The following is a 23,067-nucleotide window of genomic DNA, read 5'->3' as shown; positions in this document are numbered from 1 at the left end:
ATGAGCCTATCCAGTCCCTGGCAATTTTCATCAAATGCTTTTATTTAATATCAGTTCCATTATTTCCAATGAGACATCTACTTATCAAAGGGATGGACTCCTGTCACCCTCTGGCTACTGGTGACTTCTCATGGCAAAATCTACCTGGAAGCCAGTTTTTAACTGCACAGTCCACGGGTGACCAGGGACACAGGAGAGGGGGTCCTGACAGGCTGACATCCCCCCCCCACACAGCAGGGAGTTGGGGCACCCATCTGGGAGTGCTGCCATGCACCAGCTCCTGTCTTCCCATGACCGGGGTGCTCTGGTCAGACCCAGGAATGTCACAGCTGGCTGTGCCTGGGCTAAATGCCCAGAGTCTAAGCTGCTGTGAGTTCAACAAAAGCTCCTGAACAAGAGGCAGCCACTCCTGCTACCCAGTAGGCACTCAAAAAACATGCACAGAACGGACCCAGAGAAGGACTGAACAGCACATGGCTGCCTCTGGGGATGTCCATCCACGGCCAGCAGATGCCAGCAGGGAAAAAAATGCTATGGTGTCATCAAGACATGGGTTCCAGAGGAAATTAAATAACATGGTAAATAGTGTCAGGCTTTATTAAAGCAAATTATTTAAAAGAGAGTCCCAAGTTTACTTAAGTAGTATTGAAAACTAAGGGGCATTTACAATTAAATATTAGTTACTGGCTGGGCATGGTGGCTCATGTGTGTAATCCCAGCACTTTGGGAGGCCGAGGCAGGTGGATTAACTGAGGTCAGGAGATCAAGACCAGCCTGGGCAACATGATGAAACCCAGTCTCTACTGAAAATACAAAAATTTGCCGGGCGTGGTGGCGCAGCTTGAGGAGATTTTATGATTGGCTGAATACCCGTCATGGGATGCAGGAGCCCTCCGGAGTCCCGGCTTGAGAACCACTTGAGCCTGGGAGGCTGCCGTTGCCATGAGCCAAGATTGCACCACTGCAGTACAGCCTGGGTGACAGCGTGAGGCTCCGTCTCAAAAAGAAAAGTTAGAAAAAAAATGTATATATATATATTAGTTATTACTAGCAGGTGGGATTACAGGTGATTTTTACTGGCTTTCTTATAGTTTCCTGTATTTTTACAAACAAGTTATTTTAATCACAAAAACATGTTTAAATGTATGTAAATATTGAGAAGATATGAGATACACTTGCTAATATATGAAACATACATAACTGTGTATCTTAGTAGAAATGGATGTGAAGTGTAACTCTGGAAAACCAAAGTCCGTGGAAAGAACTGGATGCTCCTTGGCAGCTGAGGGCCATGTCCTCCCCTGTGCCAGGGCAGAACTCAGCCGACACAAGCCAGGCTGCCTCTGCACGTCGTCTGTGCCTCTCCCATGATCCACGACCGGGTGAGAGGCGGCACCTGGAGATGCCCTTTAGGCCCTGCTTTTGTTTTTCTTCACTGCCTCCCCGACATTTTGACGATATTTGACAGCAATTAATTGTATACTGTGTTGGAAGGATTTCCTTTGAATGTCATTAAATTTCTTCAAAAGCATCCCAACTTATCTCACGCAACAACACGAACGGAACAACTGTTTGCGTTTCTTTAACAACCATTTGGGCAAAGGGCCTGCCTAGGAAGGAGGGCAGAAACCAAAGGCCCAAGTGAGGCATGTCACCATCTCTCTCGCAAAACTCCAATTCTTTAAAATATTAGTTAGCAGCATAAGCCAATGATGCAATGCCAACAATTTTCTGCAAAAGGGTGAAGATCACACAAACCTTGCCACTAGAGGAAAAAGAAAACTCCAAGCAGAAAGACTTGGGCACACCCCGCTCAGCAGCCCAGGCACGTCCTGGCTCTTGTGGGTTGAAGAGACAGACCCAGCTGTGTGTGCAGGTGAGCAGTGACTGCATGACCTGCCACCAATCCTAGGAGTGCTCCTGGAGGGCACCATGCCAGGCACTGGGGGACAGAAGACACGCCTGGACCCCAAGGCAGCAGCGACAGGACTGTGTGACGGAGCTACCGGGGACAGGCACCAAGAGCCCAGAAGAGGGAAAATACCTAGGGAAACAAAGTATCTGGGAAAACTGTCCTAGGCTGGCCATTTCTAATGCAGTTGAATACTTTTCACTCATTTATTGTGAATTACTCGAGTCACTGGGATCTTTAATACAGTTGGTATAATTACTGGGATATCTGCTAAGGTCATCAGGAATCCTATTTCTGAGATGAGCGCTTTTCAAACTGCATTTCGGCAGCAGGTGCTTCTTTTTCTGTAAGCAATGCATCTCGGAACTCGATGAATCAGACAGAGGAAGCTGCAGCGCTGGCCGAACTGGGGCCTGGACCACATGGTGACCCCTATCTCCCTGACAAGCCTGTCCACCGCTCACGGTGCTGGGAGCCGGCTTCATCCCACGGCGGCTGTGCCTCTCTACAAAGCCGTGCCCACCTGCAGGCAGGTTCTGTGAATGCGCCTGGCACCGTGCACATCCTTGGATGCCGCCCGAGTTTACTGATTCGACTGCACCTCCTGAACATTGGGCCACAGCTCTACCCACTGGCTTCCCATAGAATGCCCTAATTTTTAGAGGATGGTAAAACATTGTCCTTTGGCACTAAAAGACTACTTTGAGAAAGTTACCCTCCTAAAGGCAATGTGACACTCCGTTCTGAGGAAATGCCCACTTTCACTTACTTTTCTCATGACTTTCTGCCAAATGTTCACTATTCTATATACTGAAAGTAGTAAAATTCTCCAAAATCTTTATAAATTCTAGACACTCAATTTGTACATATACTGATAGAGAAAATGTTTGAAGAATACTGAGTTTGTGATTGGATGTATTTCTCATTTGAGGTATTGAAAATACAATTAGTACCATTTTACAAATACAGAAATTAAAAATGTTCTGATCTGAGATGCTACAGTTTCTCAAATTCTAATGAACCTTATCTAGTGAGAGAAAACAAAGGGTGAAAACAGTAAAAAAATAAAGGAAAACTGGCAAGGAACAGCCCTCTATCTAAGGGTGAGAAAAACTAAGAAGGAAAAGAAAAAACCTTCAAGAAACTAGAAGACTCTGCCCAGGCACGTTGGCTCACCTGTAATTCCAGCACTGCGGGAGGCAGAGGTGAGTGGAATGGTTGAGGCCAGGAGTTCGAAACCAGCCTGGCCAACATGGTGTAACCCTGTTTCTACTAAAAATACAGAAATGAGCCGGGCATGATGGTGTGGGTGCCTGGAGTCCAAGATACTTGGGAGGCTGAGGCAGGAGAACTGCTTGAACCTGATAGGCAGAGGCTGCAGTGAGTCCAGATTGCACCACTGCACTCCAGCCTGGGCGACAGAGCCAGACTCCTTCTCAAAACAAAACAAAACAAACAAACAAAAAAACCAAAAAATCCCTTTGTATCTTTGGCCAACTTTTCTTTGATTCTTCTGTAAAGTTACATGCAGGGCAAAATCACAGAATATATAACCACAGAATGTAGAATTCTTTAACCACAGAATATAAAATTTCATCTTTTTAATTTTGTTCTCCTCCTCATTCCAATGAATGAAACTTTTTTACTTCTGCACTCATGTCCTGCTGATCCAGTAACTTCACACGCTTTATGGAGTGTATCTTATTACAGGTCTAAATGGTCTCTTAAACCAGTGTGTTTTATTACATCTGTGTTCTCCATGGTGACACCAAAAGGAAAAAATATGCGCGAGAATAGTCCTTAGAAGCGCTTTCAATGCCCCCTAGTGGCGGTTTACTAAATTACAACAGCACTTGAATGCATACACTGTACTTCATGGGCCATATGGTCCTTCTAGCTCAGACCTTGTCACAGATCCAACGTCCTGTTACCCCCATGTTCTGCTGCACGCAGAAAATGCTCTGTGTGAATGAGTTTTTATTAGTTAGCTTATAAAAAATAATCGATGTGTTGATTATCGTACTGCATTTAAACCAAGCACCCTGTGTTAAAATGGCTTAAATTTTATTAAAAATAATAACTTAAAGGAGAATTTTATTTTAGCTCACTACCAAGTTTTTAAATGTAGCCAATGGCTTCTAAGTATCACATTCATAAAACAAGAAAAAAACTGTGCAGCCAAAATATATAGACCTAATTTCTAGCAGCTGCCTTGCTACTGAACACTCTGACAAGACCGGTCCTGTCCACCTGTGAGGGGAAGGGTCGCGCTAGGTGGGGTCTCCGTCCTTCCAGCTCTGAAATTCTACACATCTAGAGGTCAGGCCAGAAATGTAAGCGCTACCTTGGACTTTTCATTGAATAATGAAATCTCGGTGCGGGCATGGGAGTATTTCCTTGTATCCAGATGACTATGCTGGTGTTCAGTATTTTTTCTTACAGTTTACACACAAAGTTAAATGAGGGAGTTTTCTGAAACTCCAGAATTCACAGACCATAAACAGTCACTCTGAACTATGGCTGTACTTGGAATACGGTTGGCTGGGGACGAGTCACAGCCTCTCCTGCAGAAGTAGACATGTACAAGCCAAAGTGCCGCTGAACATTTAGGGGGGAAGCGAGTGCTCAGCCAGGGAGAAGAGAACACGTGGTACAGTCCACTTGGCTGCACTCACGGCACCAGGACTGACCACGCAGCAGCAAGTCGATGAGCCCCCAAACAGTGTTCGGCTTCTCTTTTTAGGCTGGACTGCTGCTGATTAACTCTATGTTTGACTAAGAAGCGCAGGCACATGTTCCCACTGGAGGGGCTGGGCCTGTGGGGGCAGCATGAGACTGCCACCCATGCAGAAAGCAAAGCAGCTGCCATGGACGCTCCCAGATGCCCCCATCCCACGGACGCTCCCAGATGCCACCATCCCACAGACACTCCCAGATGCCCCCATCCCACAGACACTCCCACATGCCACCATCCCACAGACACTCCCAGACGCCCCCATCCCACGGACGCTCCCAGACGCCCCCATCCCACGGACTCTCCCAGATGCCCCCATCCCACGGACGCTCCCAGATGCCCCCATCTCACGGACGCTCCTAGCTAGGACAGGTGCAAAATCAGTTAACAAAACTGATGACAGGACGTGGACTTATTTGCTTATTTGGGGGTGACTTACATGAAATCATACTTGATTTTTTTCTGTGTAGAAACTGATAGAGGTTTTCAAAATGAATATTCCCAGTGTGGCCAGGTATAGAAAAAGGGCAGCTGCTGGAGAACCCTGAATTAGGATGGGCCTCCTAGAAGGCAAGTCAACACTGAGGATTGAAAGCCCTAACACTCAGCAAGCCGTGGACGCACAGTCTCACTTCCAGAGATGTATCCTAGGGGAAATTAGGAAGGACAAAGACACAGCTTTCAGTAAAGAGAACCATGCGTGGAAGCACTGATCAAAATGAAATACAGAGGGATAAAAACCCAACTGAATGTCTAACTGGAGACTGGATCCAAACGCTGTTCTGTTTGCTCACGGAAATGCCGTGCAAAATCAGTAACCACAGGGTAGGAAAAGTATTCACAGGTTGGGGATCTCTTATCCAAAATGCTGGGAAACCAGGGTGTTTCGAATTTCAGTTTTTTTTTTTTTTTTGATTTTGGAGTATTTGCAGAATATCTGCAGACTGAGCATCCCTAAACTGAAAACCTGGAATCCGAAATTCTCCGTGAGCACTTGTGTGGCACGTCTGCACTCAAAACGTTTCAGATTTTGGAGCATTATCAGTTTTAGAGTTTGGATTTTCGGGTTAAGGATGCTCCTCGTGTATGTGAGAGTACGCTATAAAGTCTCACAATGCGTGACAGTCCATCTTTTTCAAACATGGCAGGCACACACGCACACACGTGCACACACACACACACACAACCCCACCCACCGAGCCTTAACAATCATTGCCCCTGGGTGGCAGTGTTGTGACTGGTTTTATTTCCATATTTTATATCCTTTAAAAATGATCTTTCTTCTCTTTGGCAAATTTCACAAAATCCAATGTACTCACTGAAGGTTTTACAATCTATTTTTCCTTTTTTTTTGAGATGGAGTCTCAACTCTGTCTCCCAGGCTGGAGTGCAGCGCTGCAATCTCAGCTCACCACAACCTCTGCCTCCTGGGTTCAAGCAATCCTCCTGCCTTAGCCTCCTGAGCAGCTGGGATTACAGGTGCCCGCTACCATGCTCAGCTAAATTTTTTTTTTGTATTTTTAGTAGAGACAGGGTTTCTCCATGTTGGCCGGGCTGGACCTGAACTCCTGACCTCGGGGGATCCACCTGCCTCGGCCTACCAAAGTGCTGGGATTACAGGTGTGAGCCATTGCATCTGGCCTATTTTTCTCTAAGAAAAACAAGGTTGAAATCCACTCTTCACAGCTGACTTTTGCTTGCATCAGGGAAGACTGACAAGGCTGTCAGTGCATCACTCTCCTCGTCACAATGCTTCCAGCGGTTTCACATTCAATACACAAACTCACCCCGGATTCCAGAGCCCAACCTTCAAGGATGCCCCTGATCTGCTCCAATTCTTCACATCCTCTTGGAGCCAGTGCCTGGCCAGGCTCATCCTACAAGGACCATGCAAAAAATATCAAAGTCCACGAGACAAAGCCACCCTTTCTGAGGTTAAAGAACTTCACGACTTAAAAAGGATTACTTTTCCTCATCTGCCATGAAGTGAACAAATTCAGTGCTGCTAACCCAGTGGTTTGAGGGTAGCTCCCCTATGAGTGAAGTCTACTTAGGAAAAAGGACCATATGGCTATGTCCATATTCTCTGCACATTTTTTTTTTTTTTTTTTTGAGACGGAGTTTTGCTCGTCCCCCAGGTTGGAGTGCAATGGCACAATCTTGGCTCACTGCAACCTCTACCTCCCAGGTTCAGGCAATTCTCCTGCCTCAGCCTCCCGAGTAGCTGGGATTACAGGCGTGCACCACCACACCCGGCTAATTTTTTGTTTTTAGTAGAGACAGGGTTTCACCATGTTGGCCAGGCGGGTCTCAAACTCCCGACCTCAAGTGATCCACCCACCTTGGCCTCCCAAAGTGCTGGGATTACAGGTGTGAGCTACTGTGTGTCCAGCCTATGTCCATACTCTCTAAGGAAAAAAATTATAAAAAACTTCAAAATAACTGGAAAACATCAGCTACGGATTGTAACAACTTCTGACTAGCCTAGTTAAGTAATATTCTCTTATTCTTTTGATCAGCGATTCCGTGGAGGGTTAACTAGGTCAAAAAGTACATCACTACTTAATCATTTTAAAAACATTAGAAAGAGCAGAATGCCGTGGCATTATGAACAGATTATGAACAAAAATAAAAGCCATTTGTATGCATTAATGATACATCACGCTAATTCAAGCTGGCTAAAGTCATTAGAGAGAAGTCCTGGGGCAAAACACAGCTATGATACCGCAGTGCAGAAAAGTATTCAAATAACCATTTTCTATGTCATTGATAAAATTAATTCTATGAGCAAAAGAGATGAGTCTTAACATGAAAATCAAAATAGAGAACTTTCCTAATAGTGTGTTTAATGATCTAATGTTGGCAGTGTGAGAGTTAATTCAGGCATTTCTCTGCACACATATGAGCATATCTGTGCACACTTAACGTTTCCAGTAAGAGAAGCACAGCAGGAAAAATCCCAGACTTAGGGTAAGAAATTGCCAGAAGAGATCACAAGCTCTATTAACACAATATTTTACAACACTACTAAATAACAATGTATTTATTGTCTCTCGTTGTTTGTAATATCAACCTTAAGATTTTAAGATAATTTCTTCCTGTTATCTTTGAATCAAAATTCCTTTCCTTATTGGTTCCTTTGGTGTCACTTTATGTTTCATACTTGACCCCACATTGTTAAGGCCAGCAGGTGCAATCTGTGGAGTACGGAGCACAATGATAATTAAGATATTCCCTCCCCCACCTAAACATTTTCATATTAAATGGCTGGTGTTAAGCAAATCAAGGGACAGACTGAGAGAGAATCCTTTAAAAGCGGGGCTGCTGGGAGTGGTGGCTAACGCCTATAACCCCATCACACTTTAGAAGGCTGAGACAGGAGGATCACTTGAGACCAGGAGCCAGAGACTAGATTTGGCAATATATCGAGACCCCCATCTCTACAAAAATTTTGAAAAATGAGCTGGGCATAGTGGCATGCACCAGCAGTGCTAGCTACTCAGGAGGCTGAGGCAGGAGGACTGCTTGAGCCCAAGAGTCTGAAACTGCAGTGAGCTATGAGGGCATCACTGTACTCCAGCCTGTGTGACAGAGCGAGATCCTGTCTCCATTAAGAAATAATAATAAAAAGAAGGGGCAACTGCAAACAAGAAGCGAGCTGATTTCCTATTGCTAAGATGACATCACTGAAATGATATTCAAAAACACTTGGATGATTTAAGGATCATCACCTCAAGCACATTCTCAAATTAGTTCTGAAAATGGTTGGTGTAGTTTCGTAATGAATTCTATCTTACACATTTGTATTTATTTTGTTTTTGGTTTTGTCTTTTTGAGACGGAGGCTCACTCTGTCGCCCAGGCTGGAGTGCAGTGGCGTGATCTCAGCTCACTGCAACCTCCGCCTCCTGGGTTCAAGAGATTCTCCTGCCTCAGCCTCCTGAGTAGCTGGGATTACAGGCGTGCGGCACCATGCCCGGCTAATTTTTGTAGTTTTAGAGACGGGGGTTTCGACATGTTGGCCAGGCTGGTCTCAAACTGCTGACCTCAGGTAATCCGCCTGCCTCAGCCTCCCAACGTGCTGAGATTACAGCTGTGAGCCTCTGCGACCAGCCCATCTTCTATATTTGTATTTATTGAGTCAGTATGGAAGATTTTTGTCTCAGCTGATGTGCCAGAAGCTTCATTCATCAGTAAAACATGTGCTTTTATAGCTTCATGAGGGTAAGAATTTTTCAATCCAAACTAATTTTTTTCTAAAAATAATAACTCAAAAATATTTTTCATTTTGTTGGATTTTTTAAACCTCTGAATGTATGGTTTATTATACAAAAAGCTTTATTTTAGTTTTGGTATTAATTTGCTATTTCAGTTTATAATTTAACCCCGTTGTAGAAAGAGCTTCTTTGGTTAACAACTGAATTTGAAAAAGCATTACGAAGAAAGGAGTTGGCAATGTCATGTTTCATAAAAATGATCACTATCAAACATGTACAGATTTTCCCATCCAAATATAAACCAGGGATATGGCATAAGAGAAAGACCCACACAAACCCACAAAGGCTTCTTCCTTACATGTGCGCCCCCACCAACAGGCTGAATCAAGTCTCCTTATAGTCAATGGCAGGTCGGCACTCCCCCATTCGCTGGGAGATAAGCTACTAGGCCGGCCAGATGTGGCTCTTCTGGAGACATCTGGAGACAATCTGCAGATTCTGACATGCACCGAATGGCCCTACATTAGAAGCTGCTGGCGAGTGACATCAATGACCCTAGGGCTAATGACGCCAGAACGGCTCCCAAACTAGCATCAAACCCCCTTCTATGGCCGGGTGCCATGACTCACGCCTGTAATCCCAGCACTTTGGGAGGCTGAGGCAGTCGGATCGCTTTGAGTTCAGGAGTTTGAGACTAGCCTGGGCAACATGGCAAAACCCCATTTCCACTAAACATGCAAAAACTAGCTGGGTGTGGTGGCACACACCTGTCATCCCAGCTACTTGGGAGGCTGCCGTGGGAGGATGGCTTGAGCCCAGAAGGCAGAGGTTGCAGTGAACCTAGATTGTGTCCCTGCACTCCAGCTTGTGTGACACAGTGAGACACTGTCTCAAAACAAAACAAAACAAAACAAAAACAACACGTCTTACGTGACTTGATCATCCAACCCCCATTTGTATTGGTGCCGCATAAGTGCTGCCAGAGCCTTACGGAAGTCACTTTCTTCGTGTCATCTTTGTTCTCAGAAAATGTTAAAATATGAACCCCCTTAATGAAGTGTAATTTAAGCAGCTGAACCTCTTTCATATTGTCTTAATACACGCCAACCACCATCTGCCCCAGGAAGTCTTGGAATTAGACTTTCAATGTGTGGAGGGGGTGGGGGTATGGAGAGGGGCGCAGTGATGAGTACAGGTGCACAGCCAAGACCACAGGTAGAAACGGGAAATGCTGGCCCGGCCTGACACCAGCTGCACCATGTGCCTCTGGGAAGGAAGCATTTCCAGCAATGTAGTCCCAGCTGTAACTGGGCCTAATGAGATCCACTATCCTACAGCATAAGCCGTTAAATTGTTACATAATTATTAGTCATTACAAGTGATTAAAAAATGGACAATTAATGACCCATTAATTCACCTTTTCAACATATATCAAGTGCCTAATGTACACATATACAGGGCATGCTTTCAAGTGTAAAAAATCTTATTTTTTGAAGTATTCCCTCGCTAACACACACACATGCCTGCACACACACACACACACACAAAGTTCCAATCTAATCTCTAACATAATAAAGGAGGAAAAAAAAATAGCAACAAAAACAAATCATAAAACCGGCCACCCCGACAATGAAAATGAAGCTGGTTTCAGGAAAGAACGGAATAGGCCTAATGGATATATCCTTTAACAGCACAAAGACTGCGGTGTAAGCAAAACGCAACGGTCCAAGATGATGGAGGACTCAGGAGAAAAGGCCCAGAAGCCTGAGTACATTCACCGACGCTCTGGCGCACGCAATTAGGTGGCACCGACGGGCTCATTAATACAGCTCCCCTGGTTGTGGACACTCCTGTCATTAGGACCAGGCAGCTGCAGACATTTAATATGAGGTGGGTTCTTTGTACACTAGGATTTCAATCTCTGGAAGCAAAGCATCAAGAGCACACCGAGGTTCCCTGACTCGCCGCACAACCTTGGTAAAATCACGCAACCTCTCCCAGCTCGGGCTCTCGGCATGGGTTGGACGTGCCCAGGTGAGCTGTTACTGAGAAGAGACAAAAGACACATGGAATGGCTTCTGTAAAAGTGCTTTCCAGAATGTTAATTGCAACACAAACATAAAAAACCTGGGGCAATGAGGTCAAAGGACTAACATAGATCTGCCTAGACCAGGAACTACTCTGCCAGATAAATACCCATCCACCAGGATGATGTACACAGCAGGGAATCAGAGGAATCCCTAATAAGCCACAGGCTGTGGCCATGCTAGCACCTGGCACACAGAGCCCTTCCAGCACCACTGTCCAGCTTTCCCATACACCTAGACCCCACTGTCCCTCCCTCCACAATAATGCAGGTCTGTTCTAGGACAGAAGTCTCCTATGTGAGATCACCAAACTGGCCCTGGAGACAGTTAAGCAGAGAGATGATAATCTGTAACTTACCTCTTTGACATGATCTTGACCTGGTCTAACAACTATTACCAGAGTCAAAGTTCTGCATGTAGGTTTTCCTACCGTCGTATGAATACAAGGTTAAGAAGAGGCTGATGTTTTGGTGGGGAGCACGCCCTAGCACAGCGCAGATCATACATATAATGTGATGCTTTGAATTGGGATTTAACCACTGACTAGAAGGTTCAGAAGATGCATGCAAGAATATTAAATTCTATATACCAGCAGTCCCCAACCTTTTTGGCACCAAGTACGGGTTTCATGGAAGACAACTTTTCCAAGGATCAGGGGTTGGGGGGCAGGTGGGGGATGGGGATGGTTTTGGGATGAAACTGTTCCACCTCAGATCATCAGGCATTAGATTCTCATAAGAAGCGTGTAACCTAGATCCCAGGCATGCGCAGTTCACAACAGGGCTCGTGCTCCCAGGATCTAATGCTGCCGCTGATGCGACAGGAGGCAGAGCTCAGGGAGTAATGCTCGTTTGCCAGCTGCTCACCTCCTGTGCGGCCTGACTGGAGACCCCTACTGTATACAAAACATGCTGGGAGGCAAATAAACAATCCACGCATAAAACCACACTGTGGACCACTCAGACACATCTTTACCAGCTCATTCTAGGAGAGGGGGAGTGAAGGGAGAAAGGGCACCAAGCTGTTTGGAGAAGAAGAAATGAAAACAATTCTTGTACCACTATCAGGTTGTACTCCTGATCGTACATGAAGGGGAAACCCCTCTTTCTGTAGGTATGAGGGGCCTTTAAAATGCCACATGTCATACAGCTCCCACAAGGACACCATAATTTAAGTCAGAAACTATGCCCAGGCCGGGCGCGGTGGCTCAAGCCTGTAATCCCAGCACTTTGGGAGGCCGAGACGGGCGGATCACAAGGTCAGGAGATCGAGACCATCCTGGCTAACACGGTGAAACCCCGTCTCTACTAAAAAGTACAAAAAACTAGCCGGGCGAGGTGGCAGGCGCCTGTAGTCCCAGCTACTCAGGAGGCTGAGGCAGGAGAATGGCGGGAACCCGGGAGGCGGAGCTTGCAGTGAGCTGAGATCTGGCCACTGCACCCCAGCCTGGGCGACAGAGCGAGACTCCGTCTCAAAAAAAAAAAAAAAAAAAAAAAAAAAAGAAACTATGCCCAATAAAAGTTGGGGTGCATTGGCTCTAAAATGTCAAACAAAAACACCCTGATCCTGTCTCCCCGACTGAAAAGATGCCACGACACAGGCCCCTGTGTCCCTCTATGGCACTGCCACCCGCAGCAGAGAAAGCTCCTAACACGCCACTCAGGAAGACAAGAAACTCAAACGCATCTGAAGACAGACTAAAACTGACGCTCTCCAAAACCTAACTGCAGGGAATGACAGTGCTGAATGCACCATCCAAGAACATACAGGCAGAGCCTGATCTCTGCTCTCTTCCTTCCAAGGTGCACGTGTAATGCTCAAAAGGGCCCTGTCGCTACCTATACACGGCTTGCTACCAACTTGAGCATACATGACTTGGCCTTCTGAAAGGAGGATTTACTTTTGTCGCTAAGTTATAACTATTTTAGGTGACCTTTCAGCACGTAAGCTGAGAAATCCCATCACCAACACTACACCCTTCCTGAACTTCCGGAGACCTGACTACAGTCCCATGTCGGACACGCACTCTGTCTGTCCGGAAGAGCTGCTTGCCGCCACTCAAGCTAGTTCTTCATATGACGTGGGAGAAAGGTCTCTTTAAAGAAGACTCGCAAGCTGGGCGCAGTGGGTCATGCCTGTAATCCCAGCACTTTGGAAGGCCGAGGCCAGAGGACCACTTGACTTGAGGCCAGGATATCAAGACCAGCCTAGCCAACATGGCAAAAACCAGTCTCTACTAAATATACAAACAACTAGCTGGGCATAATGGTATATGCCTGTAATCCCAGCTACTCAGGAATCTGAGGCAGGAGAGCTGCTTGAAACCAGGAGGTAGAGGTTGCAGTGAGCCTAGATCGTGCCACTGCACTCCAACCTGAGTGACAGAGACGCTGCCTGAAAAAGGAAGGAAGGGAGGGAGGAAGGGAGGGAGGGACGCAGGAAGGAAGGGAGGGAGGGAGGAAGGAAGGAATCGCAGGACCAGAGAAACAATGTCTACAGGGAATGAACTTTATTTTTCCGTAATCCTTCATGTTCATGTATCCAGGCCCTAGGAGAACAAATGAACAGGGACTTTCAAAAAATTTAATGCCAAACACTGAAACCACCATTTTAACCTTAAGAACAGAAAAACTTGTATATAGGTAATTTCCCAGATGTGGCAAGAGGCAAACAGAGCCACGCAGAATCTGACAGGTGCAGAGCCGCTGGCTGTGGGGCGATCTAGGAACGGGAGCCCTGTGCAGCCCCCACAGACGGACCTGCAGCCCCCAGTTGCCAAGTCCACACGTCCAGCCCGCCCCAGCCCCCAGTGTCTCCCTCCCCCAGGGCTCTGCTGAGAATCCAAACAGTTGGCTACCCGTGGCCCACGTCCGGCTCACTTGCCCAGGTCAAGCGGAAACCATCTTGTGGAACCAGCTCACCCTGCCCCGCGAGCCACACGATCCCGCCTGCCCCGCGAGCCACACGATCCCGCCCCGCCCCGCGAGCCACACGATCTCGCCCCGCCCCGCGAGCCACACGATCCCGCCTGCCCCGCAAGCCACACGATCTCGCCTGCGAGCAGGAGCGAAGACACTCCCAGGCTGCTGGGAAGGACCCCCAGAAAACGGCCTGGGCCGCCACGCTTCTTCTCCACCCCTGGGCAAGACACAAGGTCATGTTTCCGGGTGACTGTTTGATGTCTATGCTCCCTAGCGGACCTTAACTTCATGGAGAAGGGGACCCTGCCCAGGCTTCAGAATCTGCCTCTAGCCACCGACCAGATGCACAGTGGGTGGGAAGCTGGTGCTCAGACGAACGAGTGACTGGATGGATGAACCAGCTTGCTAGCCTGCTTCCCAATACCTAAAGCCACTTGCTAGTAGCCATCTGGCAACTCCATGAATGAAAGCAAAGTAAACAGGACTACACAAGTGAACAGGAAAGTGAATGCAATGTTTCTTCATTAATTTTTACAATGTCCTTTTGTTACAAGACACTAAGTCAAATGTTGAAGAAGCAAAGAATAAGGTCCCTGGCCTTTTAAATGAACCTCAGTACAGAGCCAATCAGGAACACAGACTCCGCAGGGCCACGGAAGCAGCTGGATTGGTTTTTCTTTTATTTACAAGCCGAACATTATGTAGAAATTACACGCTTTTCCTTCATGTTTTCTTTCTACCATATATCGGTATAAAAAGCAAATAAACAAAGTAAGCCCTAGGGCAAAAAAGAAGCCAGAGAGTCATCGAGATAGCTGAATAAACTGAGTCTGCGAGTGGGCAGGGGCCCTGCTGGCTGGGTGTGTCCCCTGCAAAGCCCTCCCCAGACCTGTGGGCAGAGCCGGCAGGGGCCCTGCTGGCTGGGTGCATACCCTGCCAGGCCCTCCCCAGACCTGTGGGCAGAGCTGGGGTTCTATGACGCCCCAGGACCTGACTTGCTTCCATTTTAATGACAAAATGTTCCAGTGTTGTGGTTAAGTTGCGGCTCTCAGGTCCCAAGACGGGGGATCCAGTCCAGGCTGTGTCCCTTTGGGTCAAGCTATGTCATTTCTCTAAGCCACAATTTCTTCAACATTATATAAATCTTACAATGTTTAACTTTCCTTGAGGATTTTTACTCTGTTATTGTTAGGGATTGCTAAGTACTAAATAAAGCTCTTCCTCAGCAACTACTTTTATCACTAACAATGAGAGTGCTTGTGATTTAAGTGAAAAAATATATATAAGAAACCATATACCATATAACTACTATATAAAATATGCAGAGTAACCCTGATTTTTAAAATGTATCTTCATATGAAAATATTTGAAGCACAAAAAAATCGCAACAGTCACAGTAGTTGCAGCATCACAGGTATTTGCTTTTCAGATTCCATAAAATTCGAATACTTTTTTTTTCTTTGAGACAGTGTCTCGCTCTGTCACCCAGGCTGGAGTGCAGTGGTGCGATCTCGGCTCATTGCAACCTCCGCTTCCCAGATTCAAGCAATTCTCCTGCTTCAGCCTCCTGAGTAGCTGGGATTACAGGCACTCGCCACCACACCCAGCTAATGTTTTGTAATTTTAGAAGAGATGGGGTTTCGCCATGCTGTCCAGGCTGCTCTCAAACTCCTGGCCTCAGGTGATCCACCTGCCTTGGCCTCCCAAACTGCTGGGATTACAGGCGTGAGTCGTCACACTTGGCCAAAATCTGAATACTTAATGAGAATATATTATGTCTTTTTTTCTTTTTGAGATGGAGTTTTGTTCTTGTTGCCCAAGCTGGAGTGCAACGGCACAATCTCAGCTCACTGCAACCTCCACCTCTGGGGTTCATGTGATTCTCCTGCCTCAGCTTCCTCAGTAGGTGGGATTACAGGTGCATGCCATCACACCCAGCTAATTTTTTTGTATTATTAGTAGAAGCGGGGTTTCACCATGTTAGCCAGGCTGGTCTCAAACTCCTGATTTCAGGTGATCTGCCTGCCTCGGCCTCCCAAAGTGCTGGGATTACAGGTGTGAGTCACCGTGCCCGGCAGAGAATGTATTATTTCTAAAACACGAAACCGGAATGGAAATCTCCTGTGCCTATGAACACAGACACTCGTCACAGCACTACCTGGGGAGGTGTGACATGAGCTGTCACGGCAACGGAAACGCTTTATCTAAATATTTTTAAATAAAAATATTTAGAAATATCAGTCCTTATTCTCCTCCTGCCAAGCCCCCAACTTGACGAAAATGAAACACTTCCAACACAGAGGTGGCTGCCTGTCCTCAGACTCGAACGTGCTGGGTATGGTATGGAACTCAACCCAAATTCTTACCCTGAAATCCCGACCCTCAGGGGGAAAGTGGGGCCTCTGCCAGGTGACTGATCACAAGGGTGGAGCCCTGTGATGGGTTAAGCGCCTTTATGGGAAGGGACAGGTAAGGGCTCATGTCCTCTGTTCTCCACTATGTGAGCACACAGCCCACCAGGAGGATGGCCCTCGGCAGGCACCACACCCACCAGCACCTGGCCCTGGACCCCCATCCTCCATAACTGGGAAAAACAAAAGTCTGTTGTGTAAGCCACTGGGTCTTGTTAGAGCAGCCAGAATGGCCAAAGATAGGCTGTTTGGCAGGAAGGCACCATCATCCTGACATCCTCCAGCATTCGTTAACTGATAACATTATTTTTATAAGGAACGTTCATCAATTTATGGAAAACTCATGTATGTTAACCATGATAAATACAAAAGCAAAGGAGTCACTGTGCAGACTCAACTTACCCAGACAATTGAGTCCCTGATATCCTGCATCGGGGACTGGCAGGCTCTCTGCACGGGCCAGAGAGGAAATATTCTGGGCTCTGCGGGCCGCAAAGACCCTCATCTCTGCTGTCACAGCTGGAGAAGAGCCCAAACCCGCTGCAGCCCATCGACACCAAGCGTGGCTCTGTGTCACCAAAAGTCTATTTACAGCCAGGCGCAGTGGCTCATGCCTATAATCCTAGCACTCTGGGAGGCCAAGGTCGGTGGACTGCCTGAACTCAGGAGTTTGAGACTAACTTGGGCAACATGGTGAAAATCCCGTCTCTACTAAAATATAAAACATTAGCCAGGTGTGGTGGCGAGTGCCTGTAATCCCAGCTACTGGGGAGGCTGAGGCACAAGAATTGCCTGAACCTGGGAAGTGGAGGTTGCAGTGAGCCGATCACACCCCTGCACTCCAGCCTGGGTGGCAGAGCGAGACTCTGTCTAAAAAAAAGAAGAAAAGTCTATTTATGAAAACAGGCAGCTGGCCTCATGCATGGGCCCGGGGACGCTTCATCTACAATGCTTTACTTCAACATTCACGGGGCCTCAGCAGCGCGGTGGCCGACAGTGACCTTGTTCCGTGAGGGTTCACCTCTCGGAAGAGCTCCAAGGGCCTCCCTGCACAGTTCTTCCAAGTCTTACTAACATCTCACTAACGTTCACCGGCACGGCTTGACATGAGGTTTGCTCCCCACAGGACGTTCTCCCAACAGAGGCGGCACGAGGTGCCCGGAATAAACGTGAGTGGAGGGAAGAAGGGGCTGTGGGCCCCCAGCGACTTCGTGCTGCCTCTCAGGGGAACCCTGCGCTTCTTCAGCACTGGCACTGGAAAAGGCGAGAAGAAACGTTGAAGCCGTGAAGGACTAACTAGGACCAACGTGCTGAAGTGCAGCTGAGTATCTGAGAGGCAGAGATGCGCGGGAAGAGACGGCAGGCTCAGAAAAGGAACCTCACTGCTACAGGAAAGAAAACGTCAAGTCTGAGAACTGACGGAACTGATGGCATCTTTGAAACTGAGTTGAACAGTGAACGTACAGAATCTCTACAACGGCATCTGAAGACTAATTGAAACATTTAAAAGAACAACACAGGTTGCCCCATTTGGAGGAGGTCCCGAAACAGTCCCGTAGTCACTGCTTTCATAGCTGGTCTTCGGGGTCAGGGCGCGGCGAGTCCTCCATCTCCTCCCAGCTCCGAGCGGCTCTGGCACTCTCCGGAGAGCCCCAGCGTGGCTGCCCTGCTCTGCCCCCAACAATCCCCTCGGCACCAGAGCAGGGGCACAGGTGGCTCGGCCCCCATGGATTTAAACCAGAAGGGGAGAGGACCTACAAGTGATGTCCACCACTCCCGCCAGCAGTGCGACCCTCTGCCAGAACACCAGGCCTCTCCCAAGCCCCCAGGGTGAAAAGACTGGATTTAGAAGTATCAGTCTTTATTCACCCCAGACCTTCCTATCCCCAGGGTGACGCCACCTCCCCCACCCACTCCACGCATCTCCACAGGCTCCTCTCTCATAGCCGACGTCTGGAGCTACCATCATCCGCCAGTATCTGACCCCCTGGCAGAACCTCAGCTCTTCTAGGAGAATTGTCTGTCTGATCTGTGGCCGTTCCTGAAGGCAGATGATCAATAATGAATAAAATCACCTGAAAACAATTCCAAAAGGCTGGTCCTCACTCGCGGCTGTGAGTCCCACCGTGCCATGTTGTTACGTTTTTGGTGGGCAAGTCCAAACTTGACACTCTCTCTCCTCCTTTCACTTCTCTCCTCAAAGCCCGATATCAAATATTGAAACTGCTTTAAAGGACGCGATTGGATTAAGCATGGGCAATGACAATAAAGAAATGGCTCACAAACAAGTTTTACGGAGCCCGTGGATGAACAACAGCTCAAGAAATGTTCTATCCTGTATACAAAAAGGCCCCATAAGTGACACGCAGACCCAACACCAGGCTGTTCTCAAGCCACGTCTTGTCGTCTCTTCTGAACACGGCACTTTATATCCGAAACACACCTGAGAGTCGCCTCTGGAATGGAGTGCTCTCGATACTAACGCCCACCCATCAATGACGTATTTCCGCCACCCACGTGCACAAGTGCAGGCAGGACTGGTTTCTTGAACTGCCTCCTGTATCGTGAACTGAAAGTAAATTCCCAGCCGTGCGCATTTACCGTCCTGGAAGACCCTCTCCACGTTCAGCCCGTAGGTAGCACACGTCTCGTAGTACGTGCACCGTTTCAGGTCGTTGGAGAGCTTCCTCGCCCTGGCGTCATCGATGACCCTCGGGTTAGTAGAACTTATGGCATCTGGAACAGAAGACCAAAACAGTAACGGCACGGTGACAATGACAGCTCCGACTGCTTCCCACACTCCCCACGTCGCAGAAAACCAGTACCTTACTCAACAGAAATGTTATTAGTCTATGAATCTGGAGTTTGTAGAGCGTAGTTTGCCTCCCAAATAACAGACTCAAACACCAGAGAAAGTTATTCATTAGTAGAAATGTGTTTTGCAGGAGAGCTTCTGAAACTAAAATTTTATAATGTTCAGAAAGAAGCAACAAGACTTAAATGTGGGTCTAGAGGACACATACTTCAGAAAGAAGGAAAAACCACACACACAGTCCCTAGGTGCAGGTCCCCTTCTGTGCACCACGCAGGTGGCTAAGCATATTCCCGACACCGGCATTCTTCTTCCAGGCGTGGTCGCTTGTCCAATGACCCATTGAATAAATGCTCACTGAGCACTGGGGTCTGTTCCTGTTCTATGCACAGGGACACCCCAGTGAATGAAACAGACATTCTAGCTGGCCAGAGAGGCAAGCAGAAAATAAAGACGAAGGTGATGAATGGTTCTGAATGTAAGATGGCCACACTGTGAGTGATGCCGGGAAGGAGGTCAGGAGGCTTGGGTGAGTCTGGGTTTTACAGCCCTTGCTAAAGGGATCAGGGAACCCTCACCTGCAGCAGGTGGGTGCAGCAGCCACTGCCTGGGGCAGAGTGCCTGAGGCAGAGGGCGGCAGGGCAGCTGGTGGATATGAGGGAGATACTGCAGGGGTGAGGCCTAGGGGGTGAGGGAGGTGTGCGGAGAGGGGAGCAGCAAGTCCCCTGAGGTTTTGATGGACCTCCTCAGGGTCACAGGTGACCTGAATCCACCCAATCTAAGTCATGTGTGCACATGGGGGCGTTTGAGCAGCTGCAGGGATGTTGGCACCCGTTTCCTAAAAAAGAAACTAAGCCATTTTTTTTTTTAAGTTCAGCTGCCAGGATTCCCCACCCTCAGACCCGCCCCATTCATTCTGTTACTACTGAGTTACAGTGGCACATGGAACACAGAAATGAGGAGCTGGAATGTGAACAGCCACGAGGCTTAGGGCAGAGAGAGGACTTTTCACAGACGGTTTTCTTTTTCTTTCTTTCTTTCTTTTTTTTTTATAAGATGGAGTCTCACTCTGTTGCCCAGACTGGAGTACAGTGGCGTGATCTGGCTCACTGCAACCTCTGCCTCCTGGTTTCAAGTGATTCTCCTGCCTCAGGCTCCCAAGTAGCTGAGATTACAGGTACCCACCACCACGCCCAGCTAATTTTTTGTATTTTTAGTAGACACAGGGTTTCACCATGTTGGCCAGGCTGGTGTCAAACTCCTGGCCTCAAATGATCCACCGGCCTGGGCCTCCCAAAGTGCTGGGATTACAGGCGTGAGCCACTGTGCCCAGCCTTCAGAGACAGTTTCCTAACTTGAATCTTTTTCATAGGGCTTGAAGGCTCTTACGCCAAAGAAAACAATAAACAACTCTTTAAACAAAAATCCACCAACAGGATTTCTCTACCAGCCAAAGAAATAGTAGCAAAGTTATACTGCAGAGCGACCACCTTTGACATTTTATTTTTGTCGAGGAAGGGCATTTGGCAACTCCATTTTCTAAAGTATATTTAAAACGTGATGTCCTCAGGAATGTATTCAGTTTTTCCTTTTCCGTTTTCTCATGTTATTTTCTCAGCCCTATGAAACAGGTTTGGGCTGACGTTTCTCCGTTACCAGAAGGCAACTGAATTCTGTAGTTAAGGGTTCTTCCTCTGACAATTGCCACTACAGCCTCCACAGGCTGCACCCCCGTTCCAGAGATACGGTCAAAGGGCACCTCGTCCTGCCTTCTTGTCCTGCTGATTAGTAAATCTCACTTGCATTTCACAACATTTAAGAAAATAAAGTTTTTTTTTAAGTATAAACATTTCTTTTTAATTGTAGAAAGAAGTTAAAAGTCTATGATGTCTCAATGTTCTAGGATAATTTTGAAAACACAGGCCACGTGGCATCCACTCAGCTTCCACGAGACCCTGACCTGCGGCCCAGCGATCCCGCAGCCCCTCCGTCCTCAGTGGCTCACTCGGTTTCTGTCAACTTTCCGCTTCAAAGGTGCACCATGGGAATCTCTCCCACTGCATGGAAACCGGCTTCTGCACTCGCATTTCGGTTCTATACCTGTCTCATTTTCATTCCACTTTTAACTCCGTAGCTTTTTACAGATCCTGCTTCTCCCTCAAATCCATTTAATTTGCAAGTCTTTAAAACAGAACCTGTTTAACAAACATTAGATGATTACCTCATTCATTCCCATCTTGTACAATTACGAACATTCGTGCAGTCCTTAGCTACTGCCCAGAAAGAGCTCCTGTGGGCAGAGCTGCCCCTCCTGCCAGCGGGCGGAGGCCTCACCCCAGCCCAGGCATTCTTTGGCAATGAACCTAATTCCTCTTCGGTTCTCTCCCCTCCCATATGCTCTGACCTCTCTGGCCGCCTACCCCAAACCAGCAGGAAGAGAAACGCCAGGTGCCCTCTTGGACAACGTGGTCCCTCTTTTGTCTCTGGCAGCCCAGGAAGCCAAGTCCCTGCAAAAGCAGCCGAGCACAGGCTTCAGAGAGAGCAAGTCTGCAGGCAGGAAGCAAGCGTCGCAGCAGGGACCCTCCGAGCCCATGTGCATGCCAGCTTCCTGCCACCGGGCTGCTGGGCTGCTCCTTGAAATCTAGGTAAGGACCAAGAGAATCCCACAGGTGAGGAATGCAGCCCTAATAGGAACTTTTCGTTCTGGTTCATCGGGGGTGGTCCAGCTAAAAGGAGTCCCACAGGGAGGGCATGGGGCCGGCTTACCTGCTCGCCCAGGGAGGGTGTGGGGCCGGCTTTACCTCCCCCACCCCGGAGGCCACCCTCGCACATGCAGACACTCCCCTGTGGTCTTCCTGGGCATCTTTCCACATCCGATCAATGGATGTTCATGGAATTCATGGGAATAAACGGGGGTACTTTCTTTTACTCAAGGACTTCAACTTCATTAGCGTTTCCTGAGAATCTAAGTAGCCATCCCGGCAGGAGGCTCGATGTGCCCCTCGGCTCAGGCAGGAGACTCAGAGGGATATGCTGTCTCCAGGGGCAGGGATAGTCGGGGGTGGGGTTCAGGATCCCAGGCAGGGCTCTTGGAACACCAGTCACACATTGAAATATGAGGGACAAAAGCAGCCACCATTAGACGCCTATCACCTACCCATGGATGCAGTGAGTGTCTTTTGGGAATTCCTGTTGAACCCCACCAGAGCCCCGGGGGTCACGGTCACCCAGCAGCAGCCAGTCACATGCAGGTGTGTGTGGTCCCAACTCCCGGGATCTCAGGCACTCCCTTCCCACTGGCGGAACATGGCTGTGTACTCAGAACTCAGAGAACAGACCCTGATCGCAGAGAATCTTTCCAGGCTGGGAACCTCACTGCCACTTTTCATAGTGAGTCCAAGCAAAAGCCCATTCTGAGTCCTAAAATCAAACCTCCTGAGCTCCAACAGCCCACGAGTGGTGTCCGCATAGCCCCGAAGGACTCTGCTCAGAAATGCCACGGTCGGGCCTGAGGGAAGAGGAGCTTTTTTGGAATTTCTCTATTCGACTTCAAGGCGGCTTTAAGCAGAATCCGCTGTGGATGAGCATCCACTTGAAAACACGATGAGGAATTTTCAAGACACCACCTCAAATACGGCAATTCTGCATTCTCACAAGAGCCAAGGACTTTTTGGTGGTGCGGCCTTGTCTCCTGGTGAACACTAGAGGGTGTGTTAGGCCTAAGAATCCCTCCTCCCTTCCGAGTGAGGATAAACAGAGCTCTGGCTCTGAAGGTTTCAGGAGGGAGAGTGACCGGTGGCCACTCCGCGTGAGCTTTTTAAAAAAAAAAAAAAAACGGGGTGGAGAGGTGCTCTCCAGGAAGCCCAACTCTAACACCTCCCATCTATCACACTGAGAAGATGTTTTTAGTTTTTCCGTTTTTTTTTTTTTTCTTGAGATCGAGTCTCCCTCTGTCTACCAGGCTGGAGTGCAGT

General features: G+C 47.9%; 1 protein-coding gene across 4 annotated transcripts in view; it reads right to left on the bottom strand.

Annotated features, from left to right (window-relative positions):
• The window catches only part of AGAP1 (ArfGAP with GTPase domain, ankyrin repeat and PH domain 1), a 647,080-nt gene that overhangs the window by 371,498 nt on the left and 252,515 nt on the right, over positions 1-23,067 (bottom strand). For all 4 annotated transcript variants that reach the window (XM_015111237.3, NM_001261633.1, XM_077956100.1 and 1 more), the window contains 1 exon segment: positions 18,883-19,017. In XM_015111237.3, coding sequence (XP_014966723.1) covers positions 18,883-19,017 — 135 coding nt within the window.

Source organism: Macaca mulatta, chromosome 12 (assembly GCF_049350105.2).
Source record: "Macaca mulatta isolate MMU2019108-1 chromosome 12, T2T-MMU8v2.0, whole genome shotgun sequence".
Classification (NCBI taxonomy): Eukaryota; Metazoa; Chordata; class Mammalia; order Primates; family Cercopithecidae; genus Macaca; species Macaca mulatta.
The sequence above is the reverse complement of the archived record's forward strand: the minus strand, read 5'-3'. Positions and strand labels throughout refer to the sequence as shown.